Below are 15961 nucleotides of genomic sequence, written 5' to 3'. Positions count from 1 at the left end.
TGGCATGCAGCTCCATTATAATTTAAATCCCTAAATGACGGAGATTTGCATATAATGAACACATTTATTTAAAGCTTAAGTTGAGAAATGTTCTATGTTAGTGAGTCGTCAGAATGATGGTTAGAAATCATTATTTGCTAGAAAATAATTTGTAAATTTCCATTCTCGTTAAAGTATGATTTCCTCAACAATGCAAATCGTGTTTAAATTTTAGTAATGAAAGAGAATTAAATGTTGTTGAGTGAGTTAATTGAACGTAAATTGTACAGCGTGGAAGTTTATCTCAGAGAGATCTTGTTTCTAGTATCGGTAGACGTAGAACTTTTTTCTTACTGACTGGTCTATCTCTTTTGTTATTTTAAACTTGTAACGTTATTTTCAATTGGAGATAATAACTACAAATTATCAGCTGACAAGCATCCAAAAAGGGGGTTTTCACTACATTGCCACGAGCGTCACACTTGCCAATAATTTTTACTCAACGATTCAATAAATAAATATTTCAAACATAAATTTTGGTGTGTCACCTTCAACTTACTGATAAATTGATATAATTGATTTATTAAGTGTAATTATCTCACGCGTGACGATGATGGCGGCAGCGACGGGAGGGGCGGCGCCGAGGGAGTTGTGTGCATGACAGAAGTAGAGGCCGGTGTGTTGACGCGCTGCTTCCTTCAGGACGAGTCGCGCCGAGCCTAAACCTTCTGAGAGCTTATCCTCCGTGTAGCTGCTGCTGCAACCGGAACAACCCCAGCAATTATTTTTAGCCCTTGTCGTAGCCATAATTTTACTACTTTATTATCGTACCGAACTTTAGTACGAGTTCAATAATATTGTACATATGCATATCGAAGAGGAGAGGATTAAATTAATGCATTGGCTTGAAGATCTCTAGATGTGAAAAGGGAAGTCATATGCTAACCAATATTAAACCTTCTCTGTAGACCACGTGAATTATCCAAAAGAATTAAAAATTCACGCACGGATTCCTTAAGTTTGCCGTGAATAACCGTATGAGACCTTCAAGTCCCGAAGAAGATTACTCTATTATTTTCATGTAAGTTAAAAACTCAGCCCTGTTTCTTCTTAAGAGTCCCTCGGACCGTAACCTGTTGTGCTGCGACCAGTACAGCTTCGGCTTAGGGTTCCCTCGCGCGGTGCACTCGACGTTCGCCACGCCGCCCTCCTTCACAGTTACGCGCTTTGTGACGTGCACTTCTTCAGGAGGATCTGGTTCAGGTACTTTTATCAGTATCCATCTTGACTCGCAAGTTCAAACAAGAATTTCAAAACGAACTAAAGAAAAAATCCAATGCAATTTATTATATCTTAATTGAAAACGGTTTGGAGACCAGCTCCAACAGTTAACAAATTTAGAGAATACAGATGCAATCAATAAAGTGCAATGGTTTTTCTTTCGTGAAAATTTGTTATTTCTCCCGATATGATAAATTTACCTGACATTTTTGCTCTGAAATTTTTGATGCGATTCAAACCATACAAGGGTTGCATTACAGCAAGCCTTCATTGCAACAAAAGTCATTCACTAAGTATAGATGTTCGTAAGGCTTTGTTCCCAGCGTTGAACGAAGAAGCAAAGTTTTATTTAATATGAGTAGCGTAATTAAGATGCGGTTTAATTCGCTGTTCACAAAATTTAAGATTTGACTGAATTTACACAGATTGTTGAAGATGAAGATGGTAATGATGATATTTAATGCAGAGAAAGAAAAATAAATAATACCGAAGAAACATTGCCGACGGTGCTTAGCAATTAAAAGTATTTACTTAAGTGTTCTCCGTGCTCTTACGGAGAATGTCAAGAAAAAAGGAGGTACTGATGGTATTTAATTACGTGTTCTTACAGAGAATGTCAAGGGCGAAGGAGGTACTGATGGTATTGATGATATTTAATCAAATGTTCTTACAGAGAATGTCGAGTGTGAAGGAGGTATTGATGGTATTTAATTACGCATTCTTACAGAGAATGTCGAGGGTGAAGGAGGTATTGATGGTGCCCTTGGGGCTGGTCGCAGAGACGGTGTAGGTGCCGGCCTCTTCCCGAGATATCCTAGAAATGTGCAGCTCTGGCCCGCTCTCTGACACCAGACGGCCGAAATGTTCCCAGCGGTATCTACAGTGTAGGAAATTCCTTACGGTCAATTGGCATTAAAATTACATTGTTAATTTATAAATGATGCTCATGACAGTTCAATGGTGCAGATTTTAATTTAAATTGTAGATTATGTGCAAATAATTTTAAATTATATAAAATTAAAGTTATATTATGCCCAAACTGTTAATTTCAATGTTTTTGGCTAATTACCATTTTAACACGTTGACTCCGACTGCTTCATCTTGTACTATTAATTCATTTTTTGTGCTATTTTGAAAATTATGCAGCATTACATTCTGAAGAAACACATTTCGTGGTACTTACTATATGTACCACTTCGGAGTCATCGCGTTAATATTAGTTAAGTAATGATTTCAGCAATAAAAAAAATTTCCCAATCGTTTGGTATTCATTCAAGAGTGTAAAAAATGTGAAATAAAGACCTAATTATCTAATTAATTTAAAATTCAATAAAAAGTAATTTTCGTTCTTTATATTAATTCATTTTGGAACGAATTAGTTACTACGCAGGCACGGGTAAGATTGTCGAATTTCTCACTCTGTTTACAAATCAGCTTTGACTTGACCTTGCGAAGAAATTCGTTGTACATTTTCATTCTGATATCTGATTCCACTACAGGAGTACGTGGTTCAATTAATCGATTTTCTGTGTTTTTCATACCCGTGCTGATTTAAGTGGTCGTGAAAACTCTCAATTTTGATTATTCTTTATTTATATTATGCAATCCATGATATATTTTGCTTTAATAGTTTATTAATAACACTAATTCTAAAAGTATGTATATGTTTGCAGTTTCCGAATGATTTCTATTTACAATTTTGCTGCCGTCATACGACAATTCCATAACATTCTCTAAGCAATCAAATGCTAACGGACACATATTTTATAGAAGAAGGATGGGTTGAAACTATGCTTGTGAAATACATTAAGCCTCGTTCAAACATCAAGGGAAGAGTGATCCTTTGTTTTTAATTTCATTGGAATACGTAACACAGAGTCGGACAGACCAATTTTGTGTTTTGATCTGCCTCGTACTTGGGTCTTAAAGGCAAAAAATTCGTTACGCAGAGTTGCCGTGAGCGTTCTGTTTGAAAAGTTTTAGCAAAAGAATTTGCATAGCATCTCTTTGATGGGTTTTCTTTTGGTTTGCCAACAATAACGTACAATTCTTGGAATCAGTCGAAGCCGCACACATTTATTATTAAATAATTTAGATTATAAAATAATATTTGGTTTGCAGTAAAAATCAATACATCAGACTAATTTGATTAAGTTTTGTAGATGGATTTTAAGATGGAAAATAGAAACCGATACAGAGACCGGTTCAAGCGCGTATTTGGAAAACATTGAACTTAACTTTGAACTTTGGACTTCATAGACAATATGTGACAGATAAGAACATCTGTTCAGGTGGAAAAAAGGTTTAGGCAAAGAAGTCATTCCTAGTCTTGAGCTCCGTAACTCTGACTGGCATTTCCATGACAAAAGAACTTGATCTGCATTCTTATTACACTTTCTCGATGTCGAGTGACAGCAATAATTTGCATAAATCTCCATAGTTCAAATTAGAAAAATTCCGTGAAATGCTACGGGAGGTTAAACTTCTTGAGATTGAGTTTAGCGCGCACGGTCTCAGCAAACGGTTATGGAGAAACTTCATTACATAGCGGGAAATAGTCTATTTTCGTTACGCATTCAGTTTGATAAAAAGTATTTATGTTTATCAGTTCATTCAAAAATAAATGGAATTTGAACCTAGAGAACTTGAGTTACGTCAGGGAAGTAGCTCTGTGGAACGAAAAAGTTATGGTTACAAATATTTGAATTAGATTTGTTATAGAAACGCTAATTTCCGGAAAAAGTAAGTCTGCAAGGGATTGAAGCCCATATTAAAACATATTAGTAAAAAAATTTATAAACATACAAGTATAGAATAATTGAATGCTGCCAAAATCTTATATTTTTACTTTGGATATAAATTATTATATGTTAATTTTTAATAATAAATGAATTATCAACATAAGAACGAGTTTTATAGAATTTTTGACCTTTAAATATCTCGAGACATCATAAAAGAATTCGTTCATTTTACTTTTGTCTGGACACTGTAGAGAGTGCGAATGAATAGTTCATTCTGTTACGTGAACATTTGCAACGAATAACTCGAAGAAGAAGTCGTTATTAAATAGAAAAAGGAAATATTGCGATGCCCACACCGTAGTTACTCAATTACTCAAGTTTGATTATAAATTTGGTAATTAATGTCTGTACGAATGGCGGTTTTTGCGTTAGATATCAGGCCTTCTTGCATAAGTTAAAATTTCACCTACCACTCTTTTCACCTACCGTAAATTTCTTCTGTTCTTTTCAAATTCACAAAAAATATTCACCAATTTCATGATAAACTATACAATCAGGGTTTCTTGCATTGATTTCGGTTATTACAGCTGACATGGCAGTGGCTTCACATGGAGCTGAAATTTTTAACATGAAATGACTAAAGAGAATTCAACGATAATTTATATTTATAAGTTAATTACGTCCGGTACATTGAGAAAATGCATTCAAATAAGTATGTTGCTACCACTCCGCACTGTTGCTACCACCCGAGTGTAAAAATCAAGGACAGTTCACATCAGCTAGGCCCTGCCCGGGAGCGACCTCATTGGAATAGCGTGCATCGCAGGTTGGCAAGTGCAGGCAGCTGTAGAGCAGCTGTAAAGCAGTTGTATGGCAGCTGTGGAGCAGCTGTAATGCAGCTGCAAGGCTGCTGTAGAGCAGCTGTACGTCAGCTGTTGTGCAGTAGTAAGGCAGCTCAGGCATTTGCCAGGCTCGCGCGAGTAACGTAGCGGCATTCAGTGCGTTAGAAGTCGCACCTTAATGGCGTGTACGAAGCAGAAATTTGCTCCGGTGAGTCGGTATTGCGGAGTAGATACGAGTATATATAGTACGTGGCATGCAACATGTGACCATTGATGCTTTCGTACCCACATGAAGAAGTTTGTGACAAATAATTGAGGTGTCCGTAGTAGTTATTTATTATGAATCGACGTACACAACAAATTTTAATAAATTAGATCATCAGTGGTAAGCTTCAAATAGGCAAACTGACAGTTAAAGAAGTCGTTCAAAGTGTGTCATATGCTAAACTTATGTGGAAAATGGGGTGTGAAAAAAGACTTGGTCTTTAAGAAACAGCCTTAGCGTTATAAATTAGGTTATTAGTGCGACTGCGTTCAACAGCCAAACGTGAACTTCAACGTAAAAAATCAGTTTATACGTCGTAAAAATATGACCATTGAAAATACGGAAAATACCTTTTAGACGCGACATACGTTGTTAAAACACACCATAAATGTTGCGTATTTTCAACAGCAAATTTCAACGTAATAAATAATCGAGGATCCTTGTTCTTACAATTAAAGATTTTTGTTACCGTATGAAACAAATGCGGAATTTTTTATATAAGGCTTCTACTTTCTGATGTTCTTGTTCCTTTTGGTAGTAAGGGCTGTTGAGGGTCCTAATCTGATTGTGGCTGGCTGCAGCATACGCTCAAATGCCAACCGCCAACAAAATGCGGCAATTCAGTTAGCCCAACTTCTCGCCTCTTTGAGGCGCTTCAAAAATTGTTTCAGGTCGAAAATGCATTGAAGGCCGCTCGTGTGAAGGGCTGCGTAGGCGGGTATAGTGCTGGATCCTATAAGGTGAGAGTGCATTCACAGCAAAATGACGCAAACATTTCGTGATGAAGTTTACAGTCCAAGTAGCAACGTGAATTTTCACAGGCAATGTGCAATTGGTTTGTAAATTTGCACATTTCCCACTAAACAATTAGAATTGCGCATCATGGGCGATGAGTGTTGATTGTTTTATCTTTAGATCGAGGATAGAAATTCGATTATTCCTTAATGTTACGTTACTCGGTGAATTTCAGGGGCTCGGTTTAGGTACTTTCAGAGAAGAACTTGGTGGAGAAATTTCCCACACCGGCCCAGAGTAGGCGTGACTGTTCGATTGCGGTGCAATTTCAAGAAAAAAGAATAATTTCATAAAAATTAATTAAATTTCACCTGACGGGTCCAGGGTTTGCCGCAGCTTCGGCCGTGACAAGAAGATCGTCTCCTTCGTGTACGTCCACCAGCTCGCTCGGCGACTCCCGCCACACTGGCGCATCTTCACGACAAATTCATCACAAATTAGCAAGGTAATGATGAATTACATTAACTTACCTAATGATAAATCGTGTGATGAATTAAAATTTTTGTGAAATGTAGCGATATCTCTCCGATTTGACGTCCTTCTATGTTATTATAAATGCAAATGACGGTAAAACTGTGATAGCTGATCTTGAGCAGAATTAATATCACGCTTATATCTGATAGCGATTAGAACAAATTATCAAAAAATTTGATTTCTTGGTCGTTATTTTGATGACAAATGTTAGTAGTAGCTTTTTTGGTTAGTAGTAGCTCTTTTGAGGATTACTTAATTTTCTGTCGATGTTTATTGAAAGAATCAGTTAGTAAAAAACATAATTCAAGTGAAATTGCAAATGATTAGAATCAATCATTTATTGCTTTAAAATACCATTAAGTTCATCACTGGAAAGACTGTATTCAATAGAAAGAAAGGCTTTTGTTTCCTGATGAAACATTGATAATTGTAACCCTCCTAAAATAAAGCCTTTTAATTATGTTTTGTATGCACAAATGCTTAATGGGTTTTTGAAGGCTAGTTAACATTTTTACTGCTGAAGAAACTTTAATGTATTTTTTCACAGAATAAATACACCCATCCCTCCAACAACGTGTTCCAGTTCAAGTTTGTTTTCCCTACCGCAGGCAACCTCACCAAGAGAACCTTCGTTTTTATTTGTTTGATATACAACAAAATTTCAATCGAAAGAAAATGACAAAACTGTGACTTGGAATATTTGGTCGCAATTCAACCACATATGTAAAGAATTCGAAGCGCTGTCACGCTGCATTCTCCTCTCGCACCCTTTTCAATTTGACCAACGGACTTTCCCCTCTCCAAGGGGATAAGGCACGGAACTTGAGCCCCCAAAGGGCGCCTAGGATCTGCAGGGCTTTCTCGACAGCCCCAGATTGTGATGAAGTGTTGCGGTTTGTGGACCTTGCCCAAGTTCCCAGTCTGGTCACGCTGGGCTTTAAACGAGCGCCACTTCCGCTTGAAACTCGGCGATATTTTAACACGCTAAAATTCTTCCCCAAAAAATACTCGCTTTAAAACTTGAAAAACATCTAAGAGTTTCTGGTAAATGAAACTGATAGGAGATAGCGAAAGGCTTCTTGCTTTCTTGCTCTAACCGAAAGGGAGAGAGGTATTCCATTGGTATTTAAAGAGAATCGAATCTTGTTATTATCTCAGACTTGTATACCATAATTATTTTGAACTACTATACAAGGATATTATTATTATTATTGCCCATACTAAGGCCCATTCTAAGGCATCGCACATACTAAGGCATCGTAACATTAGAATGAAAATAGCAGAATGACTGAACGCACTAACTGGATTATTTAACGTTTGTGAGTTACTCATTAAAATTACAGCACTCTAAAATTATTATACCGCAAATCTGATTAATTGATGAGACTAGAGTATTTATATAAATTAAAATTGAATTTATTTCAGTACTTTTTGTTATGAAATTGAAAATGTACATAAATAATTCTCAAGCTTTCTACTAGGCTACAGATAGTGTTTTTAAACTGAAGAACACAAATTTTGCTTAAGTTATGAACATCACTGCTTTCAACAAAGAATATCAATGTTCTCAAGTTAGTAAAATCAATATTTTCAACGGATGAACAGCAATTTTTTCGATCTATGAACATCCTGTTCTTAACAGATGAACATCTCTTATTTCCTACTAATGAACATCGATAGTTTGAACTGATTATCATTAATTCAACAAACCCAGCTGATCAATATTTTCTACCAATGAACATCAATATTTTTCAACTAACGCAAATCTTTCTCATACAAAAGCCCGTACCACGCTTTTCCCCAGAACGCACTTCAATCTTATTTTTAATTTAATTAAAATAATCTTATTTTAGCATTTTTTATCATAAATAAATTTCAATTTGAAAAAATTAAGCCACTAAATCAGTTTTAATAAATTTTAAAGTGATAAAATAATATTATATAATTAGCACTAACGTCTGACGCGCGTGGTGATGTTGACCGTAACGGGCGGAGTGACACCGTTGTCTGCAAGACACCCGAACACTTGTCCGTTGTCTGCCGCTTTGGTTTTTATGGTTACCTGCGACCTACACGGGAAAACAATTAATGTTTCAATTAGTTTGAGTAATGTATGAAAATTATGGATGTGTATTTGATACGTAACACTTCTTTCGGTAAAAAGAATAATCTCTAACCATTTTGAGTTTTAAACTATATTGTTTGTTCCAGTCGCTCATTTGCAAATCCAGTATCTAATATAGCAGTAATTTGGCTGATATTTATTGCTTCGAATACAGCCTTTGAATCCTTCACATAAATGATTTTTTAATTCTCCAATTATTTCTTCGTGCATTTGCAGAAAAATTACCAGTAAATAAGAGAACAAAGTCGTCCAACGCTCTACTGCCATTCATTGCACACGGTATTAATTCCAAGTGCAACAGAAGCAGAAAAAAATCTTACCCTGTAATTTTGCCACCATGTTCGCCGCTGGAGATTTTCTGCTTAGCGCCGTTCAAAAGACGGCCGCCCTTCGACCGCCAGGTGATGTTGGCGGGCGGGTTGCTGGAGGACGTCTCGCAGATGAGGGTTGTCTCCTGACCCTCATCAACCTCGATCGGCTCGGCCACCCCGCTGATGCGGGATGGGCTGACTGCAACCAACAAAAAGGATATCATAACAACAAATATAAGAGGCGTGAAATACGGGTACATTAATGCCTAGTTGAAAGACTTTAAAGACGGGAGGCATTAGATCCTTTCATGCATCACATGAAACGCGAGGATTATTATGATTGCAAAGTTGAAAAATGATGAATGTGAAGAGGAAGTTTAAGGCCTCTGAAAGTTGTAATAGCTTACTTATTTAGATCCGCAAAAATAACTGAGAGTAATTTTTGATTCGTTGGTAAAAATATTAATCAGTTGAAATTAGTTACTTATAGCTTCTAAAGATCTGGAAAGTTTCTCAATCGCAATCAAATTATTATAAGAAATTAAAAATTGTTTTGTACTTTTACACTCTTTCAATTCCTTGATAGAAACTTCACTCATCTTTGATTTATTAGATAATTTCTCAACTCGGCGCACCTTGTTTCTCACATGCAACAACAAAATTCTCATCGTAAATCTAAGATCCTAATTATGATGAAACGTGGAAAACTTCGTTACTAGATTCGTTACGGCCAACGCCTTGAGTTCAAACTTAATGACATATTCCATAAGTCTCCATGAAGATGAGGGCGGATGAAGAAATTATCTTGGAGCGTCCATTTTAATTATGAAACTGTTAGCTCATAACAGGCGGGTTGTTCTCCGAGGACTGTAATCACACGTCTTGGTCTTCTCGAGTAATAATTTTATTCGCTCAGCGATATGAGGGGAATGAGGGGAATTATTCTTAGGAACGAAAAAACAGAAGAATAGTCAGTGATAAAAATTTCCGTTCCAACGTAAAAGATTCAGCGGCAAAGAATTACGCAAATGATTGAGGTGACGGACCTTTTATATGATCAACGATTACGACAATATCGTTCAGATAAATGGCCTTATAAAATAATTTTAAAGTGAATCGAATCAAGTGTGGACTAGAATTTAACGTCGTGAATAAATTTGCGGGTATTTTTTTTGTATTCCACAGTGAAAGATTTTAATGGAAGTGGCAGATGAATAAAACAATTTAGCGCAATGTTCATCCAACCTTCGTACGAAAAAATTAATGAAAAGAAGCAATTTCAAGTTAATAATTTAAGCTCCGATTACAAATTGTCTTTTCTTTTGTCACCTTTCACACTAAGAGTGTTTACATTTATTTGTTGCTGCAAAAATTTAAATCTCAAGACATTCATTACTATTTTAATCTTAAACCATTCGAAACGATTTGCTTCATTATTTTCTGATCAAATTCGCATCAAAAGAAAAATTATGGTTAGCATTTGATCAGAATAGACGGTTTCGACCAAATTTCAATTCGGAAGATCATCAAGTCTGAATTTATTTCATGAAAATCAGTTATTCATTTTAAATACCTCAATATCAGATATACATAAAATGCAAACCCCTGAACTTTACCTACATACGCGATCACTCTGTGAATTTGTCTATGATTTAATAAAAATAGATGTAATTTTCACCTTGAATTTGGATGCGGAAGTTTGTAAATCTCTCAAATAAAAAGACGAAAGAAGACTATACCGTCAGAATATCAAGAAAAAACTCGAAGAAAATTCTGGCCAAACTTCGAGAAAAACACTAACTAGACAACTTCTGATTAAGTTTTCATTGTCCGAAACATTTAATTAGGAGGACTGACTTCTCCAATAAAGGCTGAGAGAACGCCCGACAAAATTCAATGAGGGGCCATACCTACGGTGAGTCTATTTAGTTTGTGGTCTAAAAACTCTAAATTGCCGCGAAAAAGTTTGTCTCCACAGAGATTCGGAAGAAAAAGCAACGATTCTATCGCATTAAAATCAAGCCATTACGAAGGTCCGGTTTTTGAAACCCTTAGAAATTAACGACAAAGGCATGTGAGAACAGTTTTTCATGAAGAATAATATATATTATAGGCTTAAATGAGCATCTGTTGAAGTGACTTGAATGAATTTTTTGAACAACCTTTATAAATTTAAACCATAATTATTTCATTTTTACACATTCTTTCGATTCCCTGACCTCATTCATGTTGCTTTTTTTAAATTGGAAAGCCGTACATTATTTCGGCCTATTTCAAAGAAATATTTGCAGGGCATTTCTGCTACTAATAAGAACTGACTTTTTGCTTGAGGATGTGCCAGGAAATCTTCTCTTCTAAGCCCCGAGCTCCAATCTGGGCCCGCGAACTCTCATGAATATTCGCAATATTATCCACCTGATATCGGGCTACTGTTTGCTTTCATGGAGCAGGAAAACATCGGGCCTGAAGGGAACCTGGTTCGAATATTGGGCTTCTGTATATATGGTTCTATGGAGCAGGCTAACATCGGGCTGAAAGGGAACTCGGCTCAGATATCGGGCTACTGTTTGGTTCCATGGAGCAGGAAAACATTGAGCTAAAAGGGAACTCTGCTGGGATATCGAGCAGCGGTTTAACTTCACTGGAGCAGAAAAACATCAGGCTCAGACTTGAGCTGGGCCCGGATATCGTGCTCCTGTTCGGTTCTATGGAGGCTTAAAAATTAGGGATAAATAGGGAGCTGAGCTTACGGAACACCTTTAGCGTTGGCTCTTGCCTTTTTTCTCGCTCCTACGTAGCGGTCATGGTTTCGGAGGTGATTGGTCTAGGAGCTACGTACCCTTACCTTAGAAATGTGGAATCTAAATTTTACAGCAAACTCTGCAAATTTATAACTCAATTGGGCCTCAATTTTCTCGCAACGTCCTCTTGCCGATTTCCCGCGATTTCGCCTACTTAGGAATGCATGAGATCTCGAATGCATCACCTTGTCTTACAGAGTAGATCCCAAGAACAGAAGTTTTAGTGTTTTTCGTTCTTCCATCCCTTTTCCGTCCCTAACATGGGATATTCACGTTATCAGAAATAAAAAAAATATGCAAAAGAGCATTCCCTTAAACAACTGAACTGTTTCCAAATTCCACCTCCAAATTTCCAGTTTCTTGCCGAACGTGTTAAGAAAATATTGTTTCGTAGTCCTCGCCAATCTGCAGTAATGTGAAACTGAGAATTTTTTGCTGAGTAGAATAGTCCCAATCAACCCCAAAAATAATAGAAGCTGGCCTAGTGTATGTAATTTTGTCTACCTATTGCCCCGATCTTTAATCAAATAAATAAAAAATTCGGCATTGAGTGTTTGAAATGCTAATGAAATTCCTCGCGAATTCACAAACGCTTCAGGTGCTATAAGCTTGGTATGAAATTATCACCGCCATTTTCAACGACACCTTATAAAATTAAGTTTTTTCTTGTTCAGTGAGCAGGATTAAAGTTGTTCGCTGAAGTGAAATTCGAGTTTAAATATTTTTGACTTTTTACACAGAAATACTTGCAGTCCAGGGTTGGTTTTGTGATCCCATGCACTTCGAAATCGATTATCTGGTGCCACTCATCAGGCGTACATGCATAAGACAGTAATAATTCCGATTCGAAGAATCGGAATTGATTCATCCAGAAGAACTATCTCTTCATTTAACATGACAACCAAAATAATCAGGTTACCTCTTCGCCTTCGCTCCATAACTTTCTGGCCTCTGGTGGTGAGGCCTTACTCTAGTGAATTTTAATCGAGCGATTTTAGGTTTAACCGATATTATCAAAACGAATTATCTTGTAGCGAATAGGCGTCAGTTGCAGCATGCAGTACCTACAATTAAATGCTCGATTGTACTTCAAATTCTATAAATAATAGAAGAAACTTACTTACTATGTAATCAGATTACGAAAAAATTTTTTCTTTTAATTTTAATTGAATGATGACAACGAGAAAGACAAATAATTATGATGGGCACTGACATGCGACGTCGAGTCTGGCGACGGCGGTCATTGCTTTAGAGAGCGCTGGTCCTGACACCTCACACAGCACCGCGGCGCCGTTGTCGGACGCCCGCGCCGTGACGCGCGCACGCGCCTCCGTCACACCGTTGCGGTGGATCAACTCTGATGTGATCTCCTGCCCGCTCACTGAAATCCTGTGACAATTGTGATAGTTATTAGGCTTTAAATATTTCTAGAGTGTCCATCTCACACTACAACATTGCGGCCATTGTGATAGTTAATGTTTTTTCATTATTCTCTAGAGCTTTCATCGTTTGCTGAAATCTTGTGGCAATGGTAATAGTTATTAGGCTTGCATTGTTTCTAAAGTGTCCATCTCACACTACAACCTTGCGGTCGTTGTGATAGTATTTTCTATACAATAGAATTCTATAACTGGCTCACTGAAACCATGCGGTCAAGGCAATAGTTAATGCATTATTCTCGAGAGCATTCATCGCTCACTGCAATCCTGTGGAAATCGTAGAAGATATTATGCGTGCATTATTTCTAGAAAGTTCATCACTCACTGAAATCCTGTGGAAATTGCAGCACTTATTATGCGTGCATTATTTCTAGAAAGTTCATCGCTCACTGAAATCCTGTGGAAATTGTAGCAGTTATTATGCGTGCATTATTTCTAGAAAGTTCATCGCTCCCTGAAATCCTGTGGAAATTGTAGCAGTTATTATGCACGCTTTATTTCTAGAGAGTTCATCGCTTGCACTGTAGCACAGCGGCAACTGTAGTAGTTAGTTACTATGAACTCAGTAAAGTGTCTGCGAACCAAAGTGTTCACTGTATTCTGTATCAATTCGTGAAACAATATTTATGGCAAACGATGAATTCACATGAATTATTGACGTGGAATTCAAAGTGAAGCTTATTGTTAAATTGAATTGCGAGTAATTTTTAGTAAATAAATAACTTTTAACAATTTATTCATTGTTCAATTTGCAAATTAAAGTCCCAAGTTTTTTTATAATAAAAAATTGCTTGAGATAGCAAAACAAATAGGATTCTAATTCATGTTCAAATTTGGCTTTAATCTTGCTGTGTCACAAATGTAATCGCTAGCCGAGGTACTGAACAAAAATTTCAAATGGTGTGATCGAAAAGAAAATTTTGATTAGGGATCGAAAAACAATTCGGCCACTCCCTAGCTGACATTTTGCAAGGGATGCTTCACGGGTCGAGCTGCATTAAATCATTATGCAGCAATCGCTGATCTGCATAATGGAGTTGCGTTGCTGCCTGGGATTTAACAAGCGTAATCCATTTGACTTCTGAAAAATACTCATTTTGGACATGTACTCCGATGCTCAAATGCTATTTATTGCTGCATTTGAGATAAAAAAACGGCTGGATACTTCATATTCTATATATTCTTTCTATAAAAATTCACATTCTTTATGTTTTAATATATAAATCCAGTTCTTCAAATGCCAAATATTAGGAGAAAAATTTACGATACTGGAATAAAATCTAATTTCATTCAATTCCATTCATTTTTCTAATAGATTTCTAATGAAATCTAATTTTGCAACATAGATGCTAACGGCCTGCAGATGGTAGGTATGATCATGATTATTTAATTCTATTATTATGACGACCATAATAACTCTTATTATGATCTTATGAGAGATTCTCGTGAAAGAAATATTTTCTTGTAAAGCCCACGAATAAGTTAGTAATATGTAGTCATGAATGAAGTATGTTTCGCTAAAGACGATACATTCAGACTTTCATAATGATATGATTATTTTATTTTTCAAATTTAATGCGCGAATGCAACGCATTCATGAGACGATGAATCCTTTGCCACCACAAAATTATCACACATAATTTTGTTAAAGAAAAAAGGCATGTCGGATGTAGCGAATTCATCCAACAAAATTCTTTATCAACATTATTATTAGAATCAGGATATATGACGTCATTACTATTGTTATATTTATCTTCAAATCATTCAATGTATTAATATTAATATCATAAGAATACTTAATTTCAATGTTATTAATATCAACAGGATATTTGAAGGTAATATTATTAATATAATCACGATATTACCTATAATATTAGTATCAGGATTGTAATTTTATTATTATCATCGGGATATTATTTATTTTTATATAATATCAGGATTTAATTCTATCATTATTATCAGGATAATACTTTTTGATAATATCAGCATTTAATTCTATCATTATTATCAGGATAATACTTTTTGATAATATCAGGATATTAATATTATGAGGATATTCGAGGGAGGATGACTCACACAATAGAGGGCGGAGGGTTGCCGCCGACGCTCGTACAGATCACAGGCACGATGGAGCCCTCAGGGACAGTCTGCTGCACCTCGCTGGCCAACAGCGGGGGACCGGGAGGCTCTGTAAAATATCCAAACAATATCTTTAGAATAATATAAAGTTTTTTTATATCACAGAATAACTAAATTGACGCAAACGAGGCAGTAGTTTATTTATGGGGATAGATGGAAAATGTTAATTCTGGGCAAAATGACGCATAGAAAATTATGAGCGAATTTTCCCGAATTTTCGGAATTTAAAAATAACAAGGACAAAAGGTCCGTCCGGATGCAGGCATTTCTTTATCTCATTCATGTGTTGCATTACTGCTTTGCTCAATGACTTGGACGAGCGACTATGATTTTGACGACTAAAACACTAGAATTTTTAAAGAAAATCCATACCGAAGATCCTATTGCGATAAAGTTTACGATTGGTTTGGCACAGGTAGAATCGCAGTTTAAAAACATATACTTTCGGAGAATTTTTTGAAAGGAGTCAACTTATTCCAGTGTGCTATAAAAGAAGGAGAATTGTTTCCTAGCTTCATGTCATTATTGTAGAAGAGCAGCAATAAATTACTTCCAGAAATTATACGTCCAGTAATACGAGTTTGCTCATCACGGGATAACATAATTCTTGTTTTCCTGGAACTTGTTCTGCTGAAGCAACGCGCGAATCGTCCACGTACTTTAATTTAGCCAATCAATAAAAAACTTTAGCAGCAATTCAAATGCCTCAAATTAAGTCTTTTATGATCTATTCAAAGGAGATTGGATGAGGTCTTCAGCGGCCCCTCAG

The 15961-nt window shown here is 36.3% G+C and overlaps 1 protein-coding gene across 1 annotated transcript in view; it reads right to left on the bottom strand.

Moving 5' to 3' along the window:
• Positions 1–15961, bottom strand: part of LOC108682113 — a 42397-nt gene that overhangs the window by 12251 nt on the left and 14185 nt on the right. The window contains exons 7-14 of the mRNA XM_047883568.1: positions 15130–15241; positions 12828–13003; positions 8823–9012; positions 8334–8446; positions 6215–6317; positions 1986–2137; positions 1113–1233; positions 582–736 (exon numbers count right to left, since the gene is read on the bottom strand). Coding sequence (XP_047739524.1) covers positions 582–736; positions 1113–1233; positions 1986–2137; positions 6215–6317; positions 8334–8446; positions 8823–9012; positions 12828–13003; positions 15130–15241 — 1122 coding nt within the window. The remainder of the gene's footprint in view (positions 1–581; positions 737–1112; positions 1234–1985; positions 2138–6214; positions 6318–8333; positions 8447–8822; positions 9013–12827; positions 13004–15129; positions 15242–15961) is intronic.

This window comes from Hyalella azteca, unplaced genomic scaffold (assembly GCF_000764305.2).
Source record: "Hyalella azteca isolate HAZT.00-mixed unplaced genomic scaffold, Hazt_2.0.2 contig13234, whole genome shotgun sequence".
Classification (NCBI taxonomy): domain Eukaryota; kingdom Metazoa; phylum Arthropoda; class Malacostraca; order Amphipoda; family Hyalellidae; genus Hyalella; species Hyalella azteca.
The sequence above is the reverse complement of the archived record's forward strand: the minus strand, read 5'-3'. Positions and strand labels throughout refer to the sequence as shown.